General features: G+C 44.8%; 1 protein-coding gene across 2 annotated transcripts in view; it reads right to left on the bottom strand.

The window, feature by feature from the left end:
* Positions 1-3,238: 3,238 nt before the first annotated feature.
* The window catches only part of NSDHL (NAD(P) dependent steroid dehydrogenase-like), a 29,910-nt gene continuing 13,677 nt past the window's right edge, over positions 3,239-19,471 (bottom strand). For both annotated transcript variants that reach the window (XM_030305872.1, XM_030305873.1), the window contains 5 exons: positions 12,552-12,698; positions 8,992-9,120; positions 6,112-6,254; positions 4,882-4,984; positions 3,239-3,799 (listed from right to left, as the gene is read on the bottom strand). In XM_030305872.1, coding sequence (XP_030161732.1) covers positions 3,467-3,799; positions 4,882-4,984; positions 6,112-6,254; positions 8,992-9,120; positions 12,552-12,698 — 855 coding nt within the window. In that variant the 3' untranslated portion in view covers positions 3,239-3,466. The remainder of the gene's footprint in view (positions 3,800-4,881; positions 4,985-6,111; positions 6,255-8,991; positions 9,121-12,551; positions 12,699-19,471) is intronic.

The raw sequence follows: 19,471 nt of genomic DNA, 5'->3' as shown, positions 1-19,471 counted from the left end.
TCACAGACCTCCCAATTCCATGCATGAATGCCAGGCCTGGAACCCCTGCTCCAACCAGTCCCACTGGCTGTTTCCTTCTGTTGCTGCAGTTACTCTAGGATTTCAAGCCAGGCAGGTAATAACCCCCATTTCTTGAGCACCCACTTGGTGCTGTGGGGATGTTGGTTGGCTCTGCCCTCAAGCAGCTCCTAGCCTGGTAGGGGTGGGAGGAAGTACACCAAGGGAATACCTTAAATAAAGCGAAGATTGAGAGCTACAGGCTGGGAGTCCCAAGCAAGTGGATGATTTCCAATTGGGAGAAAGAGGGTAGGCTTTTTGCAGGGAAGGGATCTGGCTATTTTGGATTTGGGGACATAACAGGGAGAGGACAGGACAGGCAGCCAGGGCAATGTGAGCAAGGGGACGTCTGACAAGGCATGAGGAGTTTGGCTGGAGTGCAGTAGGTGTGAAGCCCAGTGGAAAAGGCTGGAAAAGCAGGCTGAGCACAGGTTGTGAAAAACTGGCTGCAGAATGTGTTCCAGAGAAAGTTGGGACCCACTGAAGTGTTTTTGACAGAGGAGGGACAAATCTAGGTCTCTTTTAGGAAGGATGACCTGGAGATACATAAAGTCTGGATCAGGGGAGGCAGACAGATCATCTTGGCTGTCCCAGTACACCCGATCCAGGTGCAGAGAGGGCCAGGTGCTGAACTAGGTCAGTATCAACAGGGAGGGAGGAGGGACTGAAATGAGAGACCTCCCCAATGAACATGCAGAACTGGGCATGGACTTTCAGCTGTCCTCAAGCGGGAGAGAACTGCCTTCCCTCCAGCGTGATTTTACAGATGGATATGTCATGGGGGAGAGGCGCAGGCCTAGGTTGGTTCTCTAGGATGTTATTTTAGGGAGGTGTACTGCAAGGCTATCAGCCATCAGGAAAGGGACAGATTGGGGTGGCCCAGGGACTCGGGCTGGTTAGGAAGACAAGTTCAGTCTTGCAATAACTGAAGCAAGGTTCTAGCTGGACTTGGTGACCTGGTGGGAGTCTCCTTCAGTGGTGGGGAGCCATGCGTGGAGCCCGTAAGCAGAGTGGCAGGCTCACCGAGTCTCTGCTCAGTAAGTCTGAGGTGGGGCCCCATCATTTCTAACAAGCTCCCCATGGGGGTGCCAAGGCTAGCCTTCCCGGGCAGTTGGACTTTCTCCAAATGGATGGGGGTGGGGGTGGGAAGTGATGTAGGTCTGAGTCAGGAATACAGGGCAGAGCAAGGAGTCATAAAAGCCCTCTGCGGCAGGGAGGGTAGCTCCACTGCAATGTCAGCTCCAGGTTGTACCTGTTTCATTCACCACTGAAGCCCAGGCAGTGCCCAAAAAACGTGTACAATGAATGGGTGAACAAAACAAGTGAGCAGACCAGAGGTTCCCTGAGGCAGTAGATACAGACGGACAGGACGTACGAACTCTGGACAGTTCGGTGAGGGACACCTTTTGTAGGGGCAGCTGGTAGCATTTTCCCAAGAAAGCTGGGAGGACAAAGCTGTGGGCACTTTGGTCTGCCAGTCTCCCTCTTCTAGGCCTGAGAGTCTCCTCCTCACAGCTCTGAAAGCAGAGTCCATCAGTTCTATGCCGTGGCCTCCTCCTCCCTCCCACTCCGCCTAAGAAATCAGGCAGCAAGCTGAGTCCTTTCCAGGTGCTCCCACTAAGGCTTCATTTCTATTTCCATGGCTACAGCATTGCTCAGACTTTTGTTACTTCCTATTTGATCTCCCAGGCCCCACACAGGGTGGTGATATAAGCTTCTTGATTTTTGCCCTCCACTGTGTAAACCCTGAACAGTTTCCCATGCATACAGGACAAAGTTTAAGGCCTCTTGGCTTGGCATCCTCAGCCCTACTTATCTCTTCAACCAAACCAACCTCCCACTGCTCCACGCCGCCCCCCCCCCCCCCCCCCAAGCCAGTCTGGTCACTTCTGTACTTCACTGAATCTGAGAAAGACAACACACTACTAATGAACTTATGACAAGTCATTGCTTATGAACCTGGCCTTTCAGCCTGAAATGCCACCTAGGGGTCTACACCTATGGACCCTTTATCCATCCTTTGAGGTCCAACTCAATGCTGTCGCCTCCTCGTTGGAAGCCTTTTTGATGGTCTTGCCTGGAAGCCATGTCTCCTTCCCCTGAAATTACACCACCTTGTCTCCCAGGCACCCCGGCTTGTGAACATATATCAAGCTCCTCTATTCTAAGTGCCTCCGGGGCAAAGACCCTGTCTTACTTCTGCTTGTGCTCCCCTGCCCCATCAGCTTTGTACAGTCTACCCCCAGGCGGGGGTGACGTTCCTATCACACATACCTCATGGCATGTACAAGACCTTCACTTTACTCCAGTCTCTCCTGCTGCCTCTCCACCCCTGGGCAAAGGCAGAGAAGAAAGCAGAAATCTTTAACATTACATTTCAATGAGTCTGGGAAGAAAGCAGGTTCTGTAAGCAGAATATCACCAGAAAATAGAGAGCACTGAAACGTATGTGCTTTGCCTTTTGGAAACTGGCTGAAGGGTTCTATGAACGTGAGCTGCAGAGAAACAGCCCTTTCTGCATCATCTCGTGGAGTTTCTGCCCAAACTCCAAGCAGATCCAGGAGGTACTTCTCTCTGACCTCTTCAGTGGCAGACTGTCAAGTGGCCCCACGTCCCATGTTAGAACAGGAACTACACAGCTGAAATGGCAGGCTGCTGGGGCACACTACCACCTTGCAACTAAAATGGACAATGGGGCTCTGCTGCTAAAGAGACATGTGTCCATGAAAGAACATTTTATGAAAAAACAATGCAGGCAGGCACACCAGCTACACCTGAGAGAGAACCTGGACGCATAATATGGAGGTGACCAACAAGCGGTCTCTTCCCTCTGGAGATTGCTGGTGGTGGGGTGACAATTATTTAAAATTTTTAAAAGTTTTTGCTCTAACTTCTGTGTGTATTTGAAATGTACATTTGAAGTTTCACCATGTGTTTATAACTTCTGCTCTTCTTCTAGTATATCTGTATTATGTGGCTCCCCGAACAGTTTGTGGCTTCTCCTCTAGTATCAGTTCACATGGAAGAAAATGTACTTTCTCATCATCAATTAGCAAATGGGTTGTTTCTTTCCTATAGCTTCCTTGATTATGCACAAGCACACTGGAATGATAAGTAACCCAGGACTCAGGAGGGGTGGCAGAGAGGAAGAGGGAAAGAACGAGAACACCACACAGCAGAATATGAAGCTGCCTGCTTTAAGAAATTCAAATCCAATCCTACAAAGGGAGAAATGTCTGCTGCTTTCTCCACCCTTGTGGTAGCAGAAGAGCTGGGTGTGGTCTCATCTAACTGGCAGGAGGAGACCTAAGCTCAGAGGAAACTCACTTGAAGGAGGTTAGTTTATTGATCCACAGGGGACAGTTAGTGGCTGGGGAATGCACTGAGAGGGCCCAGTATCCGGGGTGCCTCACTTGACCTTCCGCAGGTGGTGAAAGCCCTGTATAGTCCTTTCTATGGCGTCATCCATGGTGACCAGGGGCCGGTAGCCCATGACCTGTTTGGCTCTCTCACAGCTGTAATAGTGGAAGGTGCCGGCCAGTGCAACCCGCATTGGTGTGAAAGTGGGCTGGACACAGATGATAGGACTGATCACCATCACCAGGAGGGACAGCAGAAGAGCCAGGTAGTAGGCCACCCAGTACGGGATGTGATACTTGGGGGCCTCATAGTTGAGGCCTGTCAGGATACGAGACAGGAATGTCCAGAAAGGGATGGGTTCGTCATTGGTGATGTGAAATGCCTGGAGAGAGAACAAGAAGTTAGAAAATGCTCCCCAGCTGCAGAGGTGAGAAGACCACACTTGGAACTTGGGAGCTCAGCCACACGCTGCTGGCTCAGCCTGGGACCAGTATTTTAGGAAGCTAGTGGCTCTCCCTGCCTGCCCACCTAGTGTCTCCAATCTACCAATGTCAGACTGCGGCAGAGGGGCTTTTTTGGTTTGCAGCTACGGGCAGGTAGCCTTAAAGTCGAGAGGGAAGGTGAGGAGTTTTACCTATGGGCCAGGATTTTTAAGCGAAGCTTAGATTGAATTCAGGAAAGTATGTTTGTTAATTGCACTTAATTTAATAATAATGTTCTTCATGGTAAAACTCTTTATCTTCAGATGCAACAAACAGGTTATATTACATTTCTCAAATGTGATGTGTTTCATCTAAACCAAAAGCCATACACCTACCCTAGTCCTGCCACCCTAAGTGTTACAGCAGTGGGAAAACAGCAGAGGTCCAGGAGAAAAATGAGGCCCAAAGAGGGACTTCCAAAGGTAGTGGTGAGAAACAGGAAGATGGAGGCCCTATGAGTGGGAGGGGAGGGTGAGGAGGCCCTAATGTGCTCTCCCCTCTCTGCGTGAGGGCTCACCTCCCCTGACATGTCCATCCTGCCCACCAGGTGCCAAATGCCAGGACATTTAGGTATATCCACCCCTCTGGAGTGGTGAGAGGCATGGGCATGGGTGGGCAATGGGGGAGAAATGGAGAAATTTCCAGAATAAGCATGAGAAAAGATGAATAGGAAGCACCCCATCAAATGTACGTGGGACCCTGCTGGGAGCAGTCAAGTCCACTGTGTGTATCCAGGTCACGTAACATGGAGAACCAGGTCCTGAATGTTTATTCAATTCCAGCTCATTGGCCCCAGATTTGGGCTGTTTGGAGCTGTGTGGCACTGCAATGTCACCCCACCACCTACCATAGGGGATCAACCTCGGACCAGATCGGCCAGGACACGGGAACATGAAGGCAATTTGCCAACAAATCCAATCATGGGGAGACACAATCCAAAGATAGGCAAACACACACGGGGCAGGAGGAGCAGTAGCCTTACCTTCCCACTGATGGCCGCATCTTGGGAGAGGTGCTCTGCAGCCAGGATGTGTCCATGCACCACATTCTCCACGAAGGTGAAGTCCACCAGGTTCTCCCCATTTCTGTGGGCATGCCGGGAATGGTTCCACAGTTAGAGATGTGCAGGGGCCAACGTTCCTGGGGCCCTCAGAGGTGGGATATGTAAGGGCCAAGCAATGAGTCTGAGAGCCCAGTGCCCAGCCTGCCCTATCCTGGCAAGGCCAACCCCGATATTATCTGCTCTGGGCTTCTATTTGGGTAGCGGCTCTTCAACTCCCCCTGGGACACTCTGGGCTAATGGCTTACTTTGGCCTCACACTTTTCTACCATCTCTTTCTAATCCCTCAAAGCAAGAAGACAGGGCAGCAAGGAAGCAAAGCAAGAGGCAGAGAAGCAAGGTGCCAGGACACAGGAATAAGAGGAGGAAAGAAAGAAAAAGAAAGGAAGGAAGCCAAGGTGTACTGGGGAAACAGCCACACTCTGTCACCACCTGCAAGGGTCTTACCACCTGCACTTTCCTTGATGAGGAATGCGAACACCTCTACCTGCCTTCCTAGATGCAAGGAGAGCTGAAGGCCTGGCCCTTGACCTTGTGCCACTCTTTTCCCCCTTGAGCCTATTTCCTCAATTTCCCAACAGGGACACAAATATTTTCCCAGGCTACCTGACAGTGTACTAGGTTGAACGCTGTCCTCCCCAAATTCATGTCTCCCTGGAACTTTTGGATGTGACCTTATTTGGAATTAGAGTCTCTGAAGGTGTAATCAAGTTAAGATGAGGACATATTGGGGTAGGATGGACTCTAAATCCAGTGGCTGGCATCCCTTTAAAAGGGAAATTGGGATAGAGACACACAGAAAAGATGCTCATGTGAATGTGGAGGCAGAGATTAGAGTGATTTGTCACAAGCTAAGTAACACCAAGGACTGCTAGCCACCACCAGAAGCTGGGAGAAAGGCCTGGAAGAGATTCTCCCTCAGTTTCCAGAAGGACCAACCCTGCCAATGCCTTGATTTCGGACTTCTGGCCCCCAGAACTGGGAGAAAATTAATCTCTGTTGTTTTAAGGCCCTCAGTTTGTGGTCACTTGTGGCAGCCCCAGGAGACAAACAGAGAGGGTGGCAGAAAAGGCCACATTGGAAGAGAACTACACAAACTTGACTGATACTTGTCAAGGGGTCATGAAGAAGACCAACTGTGGGCCAACTTACCCAATCACAAACTTCATCTTGCCTTTCTTGGCTGCCTCAATGAGGATGGGGACCAACTGGGGGTCCTTTGGGCCAAAAATGCCATGAGGGCGGATGGCTATGGTTAAAAAATTCCTCTCAGGATCATTGGCGTCCAGGACTGCCTGTAAAGAGCAGAAAGGGCAGGTCAGTAGCACGACTCACAGGAGACATGGAGGCTGGCCTCTGCTCTGGTATAATTTGAAGCTACTTCTCTATCCCATCCACCCATGCCACCCAAATTTGAAAACACAGGAGAGGTAGCTGGGTCAAAACCAGTATGATCAAGGTCACCTGACTGGCTCAGTCAATGGAACATGCGACTCAGGGTTGTGAATTAAAGCCCTATGTTGGGTGTGGAGCCTACTTAAACAACAACAACAACAACAACAACAACAACAACAACAACCACGACCACAGTATGATTAAAGAGAAAGGCCTACTAAATGTCCATCAACTGATGAATGGATAAAGAAATTGTGGTTTATATACACAATGGAGTACTACAGGGCAATGAGAAAGAACGAAAACATGGCCCTTTGTAGCAACGTGGATGGAACTGGAGAGTGTGATGCTAAGTGAAATAAGCCATACAGAGAAAGACAGATACCATATGTTTTCACTCTTATGTGGATCCTGAGAAACTTGACAGAAACCCATGGGGGAGGGGAAGGAAAAAAAAAAAAGAGGTTAGAGTGGGAGAGAGCCAAAACATGAGAGACTCTTAAAAACTGAGAATAAACTGAGGGTTGATGGGTATTGGAGAGGGCACCTTTTGGGATGAGCACTGGGTGTTGTATGGAAACCATTTTGACAATAAATTTCATATATTGAAAAAAAAAATATAGTAGCAGATGGAAAAAAAAAAAAAAAGAGAAAGGCCTAAAATGCACAACTGCAGCCAGGGGAAGATGAGCCTTGGCTGCAGTTTGTGGAAAAAATCTGAGGGTTCTAGTTAGCAAGTTAGCCTTTAGCCTCCTGCCTTAAGCTCCACGTGCTTGTTTCCATCAGTCACAGGCCGCTCTGGTCAGTTCTAAGAACGACCTCCTGGGAAGGGTCTCTGATGAACCCAAGTGGGCCAGGAAGAAGGGACTGAGAAGGTAATGGGTCTGGGAGAAACAGTGCAGTGACTGGGTAGCTAAAGAGATGATCCAACACAGGTAAAGCCTAGAGCAGTGCCTAGTACCTAGTAAGCACTCGAGAAGTGGCAGCCGTTATTTGTGTCATCCACTGTCAGAAAAGATATGTTTCGCGTGGCTTAGTGGACAAACTAGAACTTAAGGACTTGAAGTACAGAGAAACAGGTTTTGCTTCAAAAGTGACAAAACATCCCGAATGATTTGCTATGTTATTGGTAAAAATGTGGACCACGACAGCTCCTACCCGGATGGGAGGACCAAATGAGGTGACCCACGTCAACTGTTTCGGTATGTGCCTGATATGTGTACTTATTGTACCACCTCACCTAGGATTTCTACTCTATGGTGGCAAAATTCTTGCACATGTTTTCCTCCTGGTGAGTTTAAGCTGACTTTGAGTTCACTGAGTTTATCATCAGTTGAGAGGTCTGAAAATCAACAGCGAGATGTGTGCCAACAGGGGCTGACATGGGGCTCCAGGAAGGTCACTGTTGCAGGCATTTATAGGCTTTGCTTACTTCTAATTGAGCAGCCAAAAGTCAACGCAAGTGAGGCACTGATGGTCTGAGGCATGGCTGCCACTTACAGCTCCTGAGGGTAGACAGGGGGAGTCCCAGTGCCTTAGATGAGAGTGCTTCTTGGTTCAAGTCCTAGCAGGTGGGAGCTCTGTGAGGCTCTCCATGCTCCAAGGAGAGGGTGGCAGAAGCTGGAGACAGGATTGCAGCTTACAAAAAGCCAGGCTTCCACCCCCTAGATTGGGGATGCCCTTGTGTCTCCCTGCAGATGAGTTATTCAGGAACTTTTTGAGTTGGAGGAATACCAAACAGATGGGAGGCAGCTGGCTCTCAGACAGCACAGTGGGATGCATGCCAAGCCAGCACTAAGCTCTAGTTTGCTGGCTGTGAAATGCAACCTCAGTGGGTATGATATGCAGCAAACACCTGGGAGAGGTAAGGTCACAGCTTCCCCCACTAAGGCAAGCTGTCTGTGCTCAATGAGCATCTATGGCCTTCAAGTTAAGTATGCCCTTAGGGTAATATTCTCTCTGGACATTAGTCCTGGAGCTAGCTGCTGTCAGGGTCCCTGTAGCCCTGGAGTCCAAAGGCTTACTGGCCCTGTTACTCAACTCGGACTGCTGCTAAAACCAGGCGCTCCTGGGCGAAGCTAGTTTGCCAAGTGGAAACCAGTGCCTTGCCACGTACTTTTCCTTAAAATAAAGCAAGATCCTTTCATTGTTTAAGAATAAAGGAAGGGGGTAAGAGTGCCACTAGGAAGGTGTGTTCAAATGAAAACACTTGTGTGTCAAGCCCAAGTTCTGTTTGCATGCTTGGGATCATCATAAATTGCCTCTGATTTCTATGGCAACTGAGTAACCTTGCATAGCGTAGAGGTTGAGTGCATGGGGTTAGCCACCCACTAGTTGCAGAGTCTCAAGAAGAAAGTGAATCTCTGTGCATCAACTGTCCTCATCTGTAACCTGGTGATGATAATAATATCCACCTTATAGGGTCATTGTGAAGTTTAAATGAGAAAGTTCCTGTAAAACACTCACATTAAGCTATTGTTATTATTTTTTAAATCGAATTTCATCCACGAATTTTACTTCCCAAGTTAGGTATTCAGGCCTGAGAACACTAACTTCATAAATATTTTTCTTAAAAATCTAAACCTTACAGATGTTCACGGAACTCGCTTGTCACTCAACGAGTTCTCAGGTACGTACTCTCTCCTGTAAGATTTTTGTCTCCGTGTAATAGTCAATGGGTTTCATAGCATAAGGGAGGTCTTCGGTTCCATTCTTGATGTTGACACCCTCAAAGACGACACTAGCACTGCTGGTTAAAATGAGTTTCTGGCAGAGGAGAAAGGAAGGTTAAAAAAAATAAAAGTAAGAAATGATCATTATTTAAACAATCTGATGGTCATGCATGAAAGAGAATCAAACAACATGTTCACAACCCTCACAGGCAAGGCACCGTACAAATTATTTACTGCAATGCTTTGCTATCCAGGTATTTTTAAAATAATTCAAAGATCAGCATCTTTTGTTAGCTACGTGGATTCGAGATACATTCTATAGCATTCTAAAACAGTGGATTTCACGTTTTTTTCTCTATCACTACTGAGAGATGGAACAGGTATCTCACTGTGGGAATGATTCCTCAAGGGAGAAGGATAGCCCCCAAACTTAGAGGGAGATGTCTGTCTGAAAAAGATGCCTGGTGCTTCTGGTACCAACCCTGGCATGTCAGCACAGGTACACAAGAACATGTGCACCATACCCACTTGAGAAGTGCTATTGGAAAGGAAATGCTTTCTTACAAGGGTCCCAGCTTCCAGCCCTCTGGTTAAAGGCAGCATGTCAAAAACTGAACACCAATAGCTCGAATCGTATCTTTACCGCTTTTATTCAACATTGTACTGGAAGTCCTAGCAAGTGTAGTGGGTTAAGACAAACAATAAGGAATAATTTGAAAAGAAGAAACAAAACTATTACCATTCACAGATGTTGGAAATGTCTACACAGAAAACATTATGAACATACAGAAAATATTATAGTTACAGTTCAGCAGAGTTGGTGAGTCCAAAATCAATATACAAAAATTGTGTTTGTCATTAGCAATTAAAAATATGAAAGATATTTTAATAACCCAAAATTAAGAACACAGGGATAAGTTTAACAAAAGATGTACAAAATCTTTCTAAAGTAAAGGATAAAACTCTATGAAAAGGCATTAAAGAGAGAGATAGAGATGTTATTATGTATTTATGGATACAAAGACTGAGTATTGGAAAGGTATCGATTCTCTCCCAAATTGCCTTTAAATTTGATGCAATGACAATAACAACTCCAACAGCCTTTATCAAGGAACTCGAGAAGTTGATTCTAAAATTTATATGGATGAGCAAAGGGCTAAGGACAGCCACGCAAATTCTGAAGAACATGGCTAGGGGGTGAGTTGTTCTAGCACATACTGAGATTGACCTTAAGCCTTGCTTACTGAAGGCAGAGCACAGTAGTATGGGCACAGGCGGAAGCCAATGAAGCAGAAGAAAGAGCTGGGAAGAGACCCGTGGAAGGCACCTACATCTGAGATGTGCTGGAGGGGGCAGGGAAGAGCAGATAAGGGATGGGTCACATGATAAATGATGCTGAACAACAAAAATTCAATCGCTACCTCAGACCACATACAAACTTAAACTGTTGGTGGGTTAAAGATTTGAATGTGCAAAATAACACTTTAAACCTTTGGGGAGAAAACCCACATTAAACAGTCTCTTGATTCCAGTGTTAGGAATGTTTCCTAAATATAATATGAAAAGCCACTTTCTGCACTGCAGCCACTAAGCTATTCTGCCACTTCAGTGAATATACTCCATATACATATATTGAGACGGAAAAATCTCAAAAAACATGTTGGGAGAAAATGCAAGTTGCAGGAAGATATATTCACTATATCATTTCTATAAAGCTTTTAACATGCAAACTGATAACTTATATTGGTTGCACATGGAGAAAAGAGCAATGATAAACCCAAGTTCAGGACAGTCATTCTCCATGGGTGGGGAAGGACAGCAATGGCATTGAGGATGGAAACACACAGGGCTTCAACTTCACCAGTAGTGTTACTTATACTCTGTGATGATTATATGAGTACTATATTATTCTTATTTGTTTATTCCGTGAGAAAAAAAACAGCAGCAGTGAAATTCACAGAGCTCAAGCATGGTATAGACTAAGGAGTCTGGGATTTGGCATTACAGGGTCTGATTTTAATCCCACCTCTTTCATTACTGGCAAAGAGATATCATTTAGCCTTCCAAATCTGGTTCCTCACCTATTAAGATACATTAGTAGCTCCTGGTTACCTACTGAGAAGCAAATCAGGTGACAACTACAGGGCAAAATGTCTTATCATTTGCAAAGTATAAGGGGTCACTATTACTATGATCCAACCTTTCCAGGCACTGACCTCTGAAGAGCTCCTTATCCACTTGTTCTTTTCTTTTAATGTTTTATTTTATTTTTTTTATTTATTGGTGTTTGTTTATTTATTTTGAGAGAGATAGAGGGAGAGAGAGCATGAGTGATTGTGTGCATGAGCTGGGGAGGTACAAAGGAGGGAGACAGAGATTCCCAAGCAGGCTTCATGCTATCAGTGCAGAGCCTGACATGGGTCTTGATCCCACGAACCGTGAGATTATGACCTGAGCCTAAATCAAGAGTCGGATGCTCAACCGACTGAGCCACCAGGCACCCACTTGTTCTTGCTGGGTCAGCTGATGATGCTGGGTGGCCCATAAGGGTGATGATCCTGAGAACCAAGATTTGTAACAAAGCAGCAAGCTATGACATGGTGGAAATTCATATGCCCTCAGATCTGAATTATAACAGGTTTCTATTGGTAAAAAGTAAACAGCTAATTTTTCTTTGAAAATGTAAGCAAGGTCTGGAAAATAGTATGGCAGTTCCTTAAAAGGTTAAACATAGAATTAGTGTTATGATCCAGGAATTCCACTTCGGGGTATTTACCCAAAAGAACTGAAAGCAGAGACTGGAGCAGATATTTATACACCTACATCTCTAGCAGCATGATTCACAATAGTCAAACATGTAAGCAACAGGTGTCCACTGATGAATGAATGGCTAGACAAAATGTGGCCTATCCACACAACGGAATGTTTTTAAGTGGTTAAAAAAAAAAAAGACATTCTGACACAGACTACAATATGGATGAACCTAGAAGACCTTATGCTGAGTGAAAGAAGCTAGATATAAAATCCACTTCTATGCGGTCTCTAGATTCATGGAAACAGAATGTAGGATGGTGGGTGCCAAGGGCTTGGATAGGAGGGGGAGGGGCGCTATTGTTTAATGGGGATAGAGTTTCAGTTTGGGAAGATGAAAGTAGAGATGGGTTGTGGGGATGTTTGCCGAGCAATGTGAATGTACTTGATGCCACTGAACTGTAAATTAAAAAATGGATAAAATGGTAAATTTTATGACATCATAATAAAAAATATAAGCAATAGACATTTTACAGCTCTTTAACCAGAGACTGATAAGCCTTAGCATCCTCAGATGGTCTACTGAGATGCAGTTAGAGTATTATAGCTCAAATTGGCCCAGCAGCTCCTAGGGTTGATTCTAGGATCTTCACAATATTTTAGGAAGCAAGCCTGGCTAGACCCAGGAAGAGAGCAAGAAGAACCCTGGCTCCCACACACTTAGAAGGGGCCACGACATGCTCCTGATAGCACTCACTCCAGCTTTCCCCTTACCTGAACCCCAGCCTCTTTGCAAGTTTCAATGACATTCTTGGTGCCAATGTAATTCACTCTATAAAAGAGTCCCTTGTTGTTACTGGATGGTGGGGGTGATGCACAGTGGAAAACCGTGCTTACACCTTTCAGAGCTGGGTAGAGATCCTAGAAAAGCAAACAGAGACCAAAGAAATTATTCCTGCTTTAAACAAGTAAACAGCCTCCTCACATTCCCACTCTCCAATCTATGGCATGTAGGTGTCTTGCCCTTTCATAAGTCTAATTAACATGGAAATACATCTCATTGTAAAAGATTCAAATAATACAGAAGTACATAGGATAGAAACCATGTTGTCCTTTCAATCGCCCCTCCCCATTGACTGGTCCCCAGGAAAAACTGGTTTAGGGCATAAGAAAGAAGCCTGTGGGGTCCAGACAAAGGCAGTATCTGTGCCTCTGTGTACCATGGGGGGTATGTATGCATGTGTGTGACAATTCAGGGCACCTGAGGGTAAAACTCCTGGGAAAACCAGCTCATAGATACAAATTATGAATAATATGAAAAAGTCCCACACCATGAAAGGCAGTGCAAACAGCCAATACACAGGAGTAGTCCCTTCTGTGAAAATAGATATGGAACAGCAAGAGCTGAAAGGAAATAAAAACAGGTATGCTTAATTTACTGCTAAAAGGAACCAGAGCTCCTGAGAGCAATGGCTGATTATAGATCTGGGGCAGGAAATAGATAAGACGAGTCAGGAACACCTTGTTGAGCCAGAAAGTAAGGAAGCTAGCTAGCCAAGACTCCTGGGGTCCTGTTAAAAGGACTCAAGTGTCATCTTGAAGAGGCTCTCACTGGCCAAAGGGACAATTTGATCACCAGTAAGAATACGAATTCCTTCTATAAACTAATAAAGGAAACAAACAGTCAAACATTTAATCTGCATAAGGTACAAAGAATTGAATTAAGAAAGAAAGAAAGAATGATAGCATGTCGCCATTTTACAAAACCTTCATTAAGTAATAAGATCTAGGAATGATCATCAACAGACGAACATCACTAAAACAAAGACAATCATGAGTTATGTGCCTAGATCCACTGATTATTAATATTTTGCCAAAATTTTCTTTGTAGGTACACACACACAAGATCTTTTTTTTTTTTTTGAAACCACTTAAGAGTAAGTTGAGACATTGTGCCACTTTGCCTCTAAACTCTTCATTAGGTATTTTCTAAGAATAAAGACATCCTCCTAAATACCACTAAATAATGATCACACACAATAAATGTAACAGGACACTCTTATCCAATAATTAGTCTATATCCAAATTTCTCCCATTGTCCCAGTAATGTCCTTTAAAGGCATTTTTATATTTGGATCCAGGATCCAATCATGGATCATATTGTATTTAGTCCTCATGTCTCTTCTGTCTCTTTCAATCTTGAACATTCAGTGATGATTCTTGCCTGGAACACTTATTAACACATTATTGCAAAATGGTAAAAATCCTAATTCTAGCATTTGTTTTACTTTTATTAGTTGGCATTCCTCTGTAATGTAGATGTTCCCCCTCCTTTATACTAGTTTTTCTTTTTTTTAAAGTTTATTTATTTATTTTGAGAGAAGCGAGTAGGGGAGGGGCAGAGAGAAAGAGGGAGAGAGAGAGAGAATCCCAAGCAGGCTCCATGCTGTCAGCCTAGAGCCTGACACAGGGCTCGAACCCACGAGCTGTGAGATCGTGATCTCAACTAAAATCAAGAGTTGGAAGCATAACTGACTAAGCCACCCAGGTGCCCCCTAATTTTTCTTTTTATCATTTTCAGGGACACATGGATTCTTATTTTATTCAATGCATTACTATCCACTACTATTACCTTTTGTGAGGTTTAAGTGTCCCAAATTTGGCCAGTGGAAGCTCAAGTTGGTTCATATCCTTCTTTTTTAAAATTTTTAAAGTTTATTTATTTATTTATTGAAAGATACACACACACACACACACACACACACACACATATATCGAGAGAGAGAGAGAGAGAGAGAGAGAGAGAGAGAGAGAGAGAGAGAGGGGGGGGGGAGGGCACATGGGATGGGCAAAGAGAGGCAGAGAATCCTGAGCAGGCTCCAAACCTGCCAGAGCAGAGCCTGGCGTAGGGCTCAAACTCACAAACTGTGAGATCATGACCTGAGCCGAAGTCAAGAGTTAGACACTTCACCGACTGAACCACATAGGCACCCCAGGTTCCTTTGTCCTTTTGACATATTATTAGGTTTTGAGCACTTTCTTAATTTTGTCCTAAGAAAATGTCTCAGGCTCACTGTACTACCCCTGCTCAGAGTCCTGAATAAGCTATATTCCCAAGGAACCCTGGTCCTTTTATGGGCAATAGCATACAGAAATCAAAATCTGAGCACTAGATGTGCATATTGCTATTGGTGCCCCAGAGGAAAAAACTGAACCAGAATCAGATCCAGCTTTTAGTCCACTAGAAATATAAGGCAGAGATCTGACTTTAAACTTTGTAGTACTCACATCAAAAAAGTAAAAATAAATGGATGAAAATAATTATAATGTATTTTATTTAATATATCCAAAATAGTATCATTTCAATATGTAATCCAGATAAAAATTATTAATGAATTATGTATATTCCCTTTTTCTGTACTACATCTGCTTTACTGGACAGTGCAGTCCCAGATCTACCAGTTTAGAAACCCTAGAGAACAGAGGGACATGTCAAACAAAACCATGGGAATGCAATCTGCAAAATCCAGTCCATGGGAAATGCTACAGGACAATAAATACAGTTCTAAATAAATATCAGTTATTCAACAAATGAAATGTGAAGGGGAACTTTTATAAGAGACTTAACTAGTTCAATCAACTTCAGTATCTTAACCTTCTTGGTTCATTATTTGGAAAGAAATCTTCTTGGTTCGTTATTTGGAAAGAAATCTTCTTGGTTCATTACTCGGAAAGAACTCTATTTAAAAGCACTTATGAGACATTTAGGGGTATTTGAACACAGGCTGGAACTTAAGGAATTGTCACCATGTTTTAGATGTAGTTATGGAACTGTGTTTTTAAAAAGGCTCCTTATCTTTTAGTGACAAATACTGAAATATTTATAGGAATAAAAATGATAATGGTGTTTAGGATTGGCTTCAAAACAATGAGGGTGGGGTGGGGATATAGGTGAAACAAGACTGTCTGTGAGTGGATATGATACAGAGGAAATCTATAAAATATTACAAAGACAGAACTTGAAAGAACACATGAAGGAGAAACTAACAGACATGTAGAATATAATTAAGGACTCCACCTTCCCTCCATATATGTCTGGTAAGGCTTCCAGAAAGAAAAGAGAATGGAAGTAGAGTCAGTATTTGAAGAATTTTCCAGAAATGAGGACAGAATTCCATCCTCAGAGTCCAACGGCCCACTAGGTGTTGAGTAGGATTTAAATACAAAACGAAAAGTCAGACCTAGACACGCTTTCCATAGAGTTTACAGGATAAAAAAGAAAATCCTAAAAGGCATGAGATTAAAACCCAGCAGACCCCCAAAGGAATAATCAGATTGAGTGTTGGAAGGAATAGTTATGAACCTACAATTCCACCCCCAGCAAATAAGCACTTATGAGAAAGGGTGACATAACAACATTTTCAAGCATACAAGGGCCATAGAAAGTTTTCTGCCCAAATATTCACTGAAGGATGCTAAAGGAAACACTTCAGGAAGAGGAAGGAACCTAGAAGAAAGAAATGGGAGAGAAGAAGTACTGATGAACGAATTCAAGAATACGGCACAAAACCTAAGTAGTGACTTTCAAACCCATTTTAAACCCCTTCACCCTCTTCACATCCTCTTTAGCTTGGACTTCTTGATCCATCATTGCAATCTTGACCTTGCCTATATCTGTCTTTATCAAGTTGGTCTGGCAAACTGCAGCCCTGGTTAAATGCAACTCTCTCCTTCTCCCTGCTGGTGCCTGAGTAGCTGAGTGTAGCTGGAGAATACACCATGCTGGCGGGTCTTGCTTTAAGTTTGTGCTTAAAAAAAAACTTCGTAAATAAAAGACTAGCAACCATATCACAGGAGTAGTAGATACTTGAGAGGGCAGTTTGGAAGGAAGCTGAAGTTTGCTAAGGAGTCTCATCTCCTTTGAGAGTACACAGCATTGATCAAGAGAGACAATATCCCTGCCTTCATGGAACTTCCTTTCTCCAGGGATGGTGGGCAGATAAACAAGTAGATACAGAGTATATCAGCTAGTATCAAGTGTTATACAGAAATATAATACAGAGTAAAGGAGATCTAGAGTGGCTTGTGGCTTAGCATAAGTTGGTCGGAGACTTAAATTTAGGGAGCAAGGTTGGTGGTTCACAAAGAGCATTCCTGATAGAAAGAGCAGTGAGTACAAAGGTCCTGAGGCAGAAACTCGGTGAGTCTGAGGAGTGGTAAAGACACCAGTGTGCCTGGAGCAGAGCAATGAGCAGAGCAATACAAGAGAGGGTTAGGCCAGAGAGGTAGTGAGGGCAAATCATGCAGGACCTCATAGGTGACTATAAGGGCTTACGTGTTTGCTCTAAACAGAACTGGATCACTGGAGACTTCTGAACAGACGGGTATCAAGATTTGATTTATGCATTAAAAGGGTGGTGGCTTCGAGAAGCATGGTAACAAATGAAGGAATAAGAAGTTGGTGAATTGGGGATCTATTCAGAGAGTGCAGTCAAAAAGATCTGATGATGAATGGGATGAAGGGTACAAGAGAAAGGAATCAAAGGTAAATGTACGGTGTTTGGCCAAAGCAACTGGAAAGACAGAGTGGGTCATTTATTGAGAGGGAAAGGACTTTAGTAGGCTTGCTGTAGTGGGAAAGGGGGCCTGTAGCAGGGAACCAGGAGCTGAATTTTGGATATGGCAAGTCTAAAATGTCTATTATGTATCTAAATAGAGATATCTGCCTGCTGGACAGATACAGTCCAGGAGAGCTACAGGCTGGAGATATCAAGCTGGGAGCTCATCAGCTCCTAGACTGTATTTCATCGGTGAACCAGGGGAGGGGGGATTCACGTGGACACTGAGTGTGCTCAGAGAAGAAAAGAGATCTAAGCAATAAGCTCTGGAGCCTGCCACATTTAGAAACTATAGAGATAAGGAGAACAAGAACCAGAAAAAAGAAATTATAGAGATGAGACAGAATGGCCAAGAGGAGAAATGGGCAAGTGGGGTGTCCTAGGCTTGGCCACTGGATCTGGTTTCCTCTAGGCCCCCGATGGCTGTGACAGGGGGCTGTTGGTGACAACCTAGCTGGAGTACTTGTAAGAGACAATGGAATGAAGCAATCAGAGGCGACAAGTGCAAATGGTTCTTTGAGCTCCCCCTATGACACGAGAGAGACAAGTGGGGCAATGGCTGGAGTGGGATCTCCCATCAGGGCGTTTTGCTTTCTTACGATGGGTGAGCCTGCAATATGTCTGTGTGCTGATGGCTATGATTGGGCAGACAGGGATCAATTGCTGATGCAGGAGAGAAAGGCCAGAATCCCTAGCTGAATCACTGGGTAGGAAGAGAGGGGCTCCAGCTGGCACAGATGAGGCACCTGCAGAGCGTGGATGCGGTCACAGGCACGTCAGTGTTATGTGGTGCCATGAGGTACCATGGGACCAGTTTGAAGGCCATGGCCATGAAGAACAAGGCAAAAAACCTTGTATTTTCTTCTTCGGCCCTGTTCAGTGCCCAGAGGCCCCGAGGGAGGAGGGAGAATCAGATTTAACCAGGACTGGGGTTATACCTAGGAAGTACAACCTGATGTAGAAGTTTATGTGTCCACTTGGTGAGGCTCCAGTCCCATCATTCCATCAAATACCTGTCTAGGTGTTGCCATAAAGGTATTTTATGACTGTGGTTAACATCTATGATCAGCTGACTTTAAGTACAGGAGATTATCCTCCATACTCTGTGTGGGCTTCATCCAATTACTTGAAAGGCCTTAAGAGCAAACCCTGAGGTTTCTGTAAGAAATTCTGCCTCAGGACTGCAGCATCAGCTCCTGCATGAGTTTCCAGCCGGCTGGCCTGCCCTGCAAATTTCAATCTTGCCAGCCCCACAATCCCATGAGCCAATTTATTTAATTAAATCTTATTCTATCCCTTTCTCCATCTCTCTCTCCCTCTTCCTCTTTATCTACATACACACACACGTTAGTGGTTGTTTGTCTGGAGAACCCTGACTGATACAGACAAGAAGAAAGAGGCAAGGGGGATAAGTGTTATGCAAGAGAGTAAGTCAGCCATGGACTCAAAGGCAGTGAGGACACAAACTGGGTGATGGAGAGTGGAAAAGAGCCAGAAATCTGGGTGTGGTTTAAGAATTGGTAGGTGAAGGTATTAGGTTATGAACTAGAAAGATAGGAGGTGGTGCAGAGTGGGGGGCCTGTAAGTGAGATCATGTTGAGGACACATTTAGTATCGATAACAGGCTCTGGGGTGGGGGATGACAACAGGCCTGGAAGCCAAGAGGCTGAGTGACAGAAGGCCAAGGAGAGGTGAGGTGAGGGTATTGGCAGGGTCATTTGTGTGATTACTGAACTTATCGACAGTTATGATGAGGCTGACCTCGGCCAGGAGCTAAAATCACTAAGAAATGAGATGGAGTCCCCTGGGAAAGGGAACACATGGCTGTGGATGACTGTCCCAAGGAAGGCACTGGGGTATGTACAGTCTGCTGGCACCATCTGCACAGCCAGAGGGATCTTAGGGCAGTGAGGAAGTGGCAATGACAAACAAGGAAGACTTCTACCCCATCTCCAGGCTCAGAGGTGTGGGCAGGATGGGAGAGAAGACAGCCTGCGAGGGAAGCTGTGTCCTTAAAATTCAAAGTAAAACAACTATGGCAAATGACGCCAAAGTCAAGAATAAGAGCCCACGGAC

This window comes from Lynx canadensis, chromosome X (assembly GCF_007474595.2).
Source record: "Lynx canadensis isolate LIC74 chromosome X, mLynCan4.pri.v2, whole genome shotgun sequence".
NCBI lineage: Eukaryota > Metazoa > Chordata > Mammalia > Carnivora > Felidae > Lynx > Lynx canadensis.
This window is presented reverse-complemented; position numbering and strand designations above follow the sequence as displayed.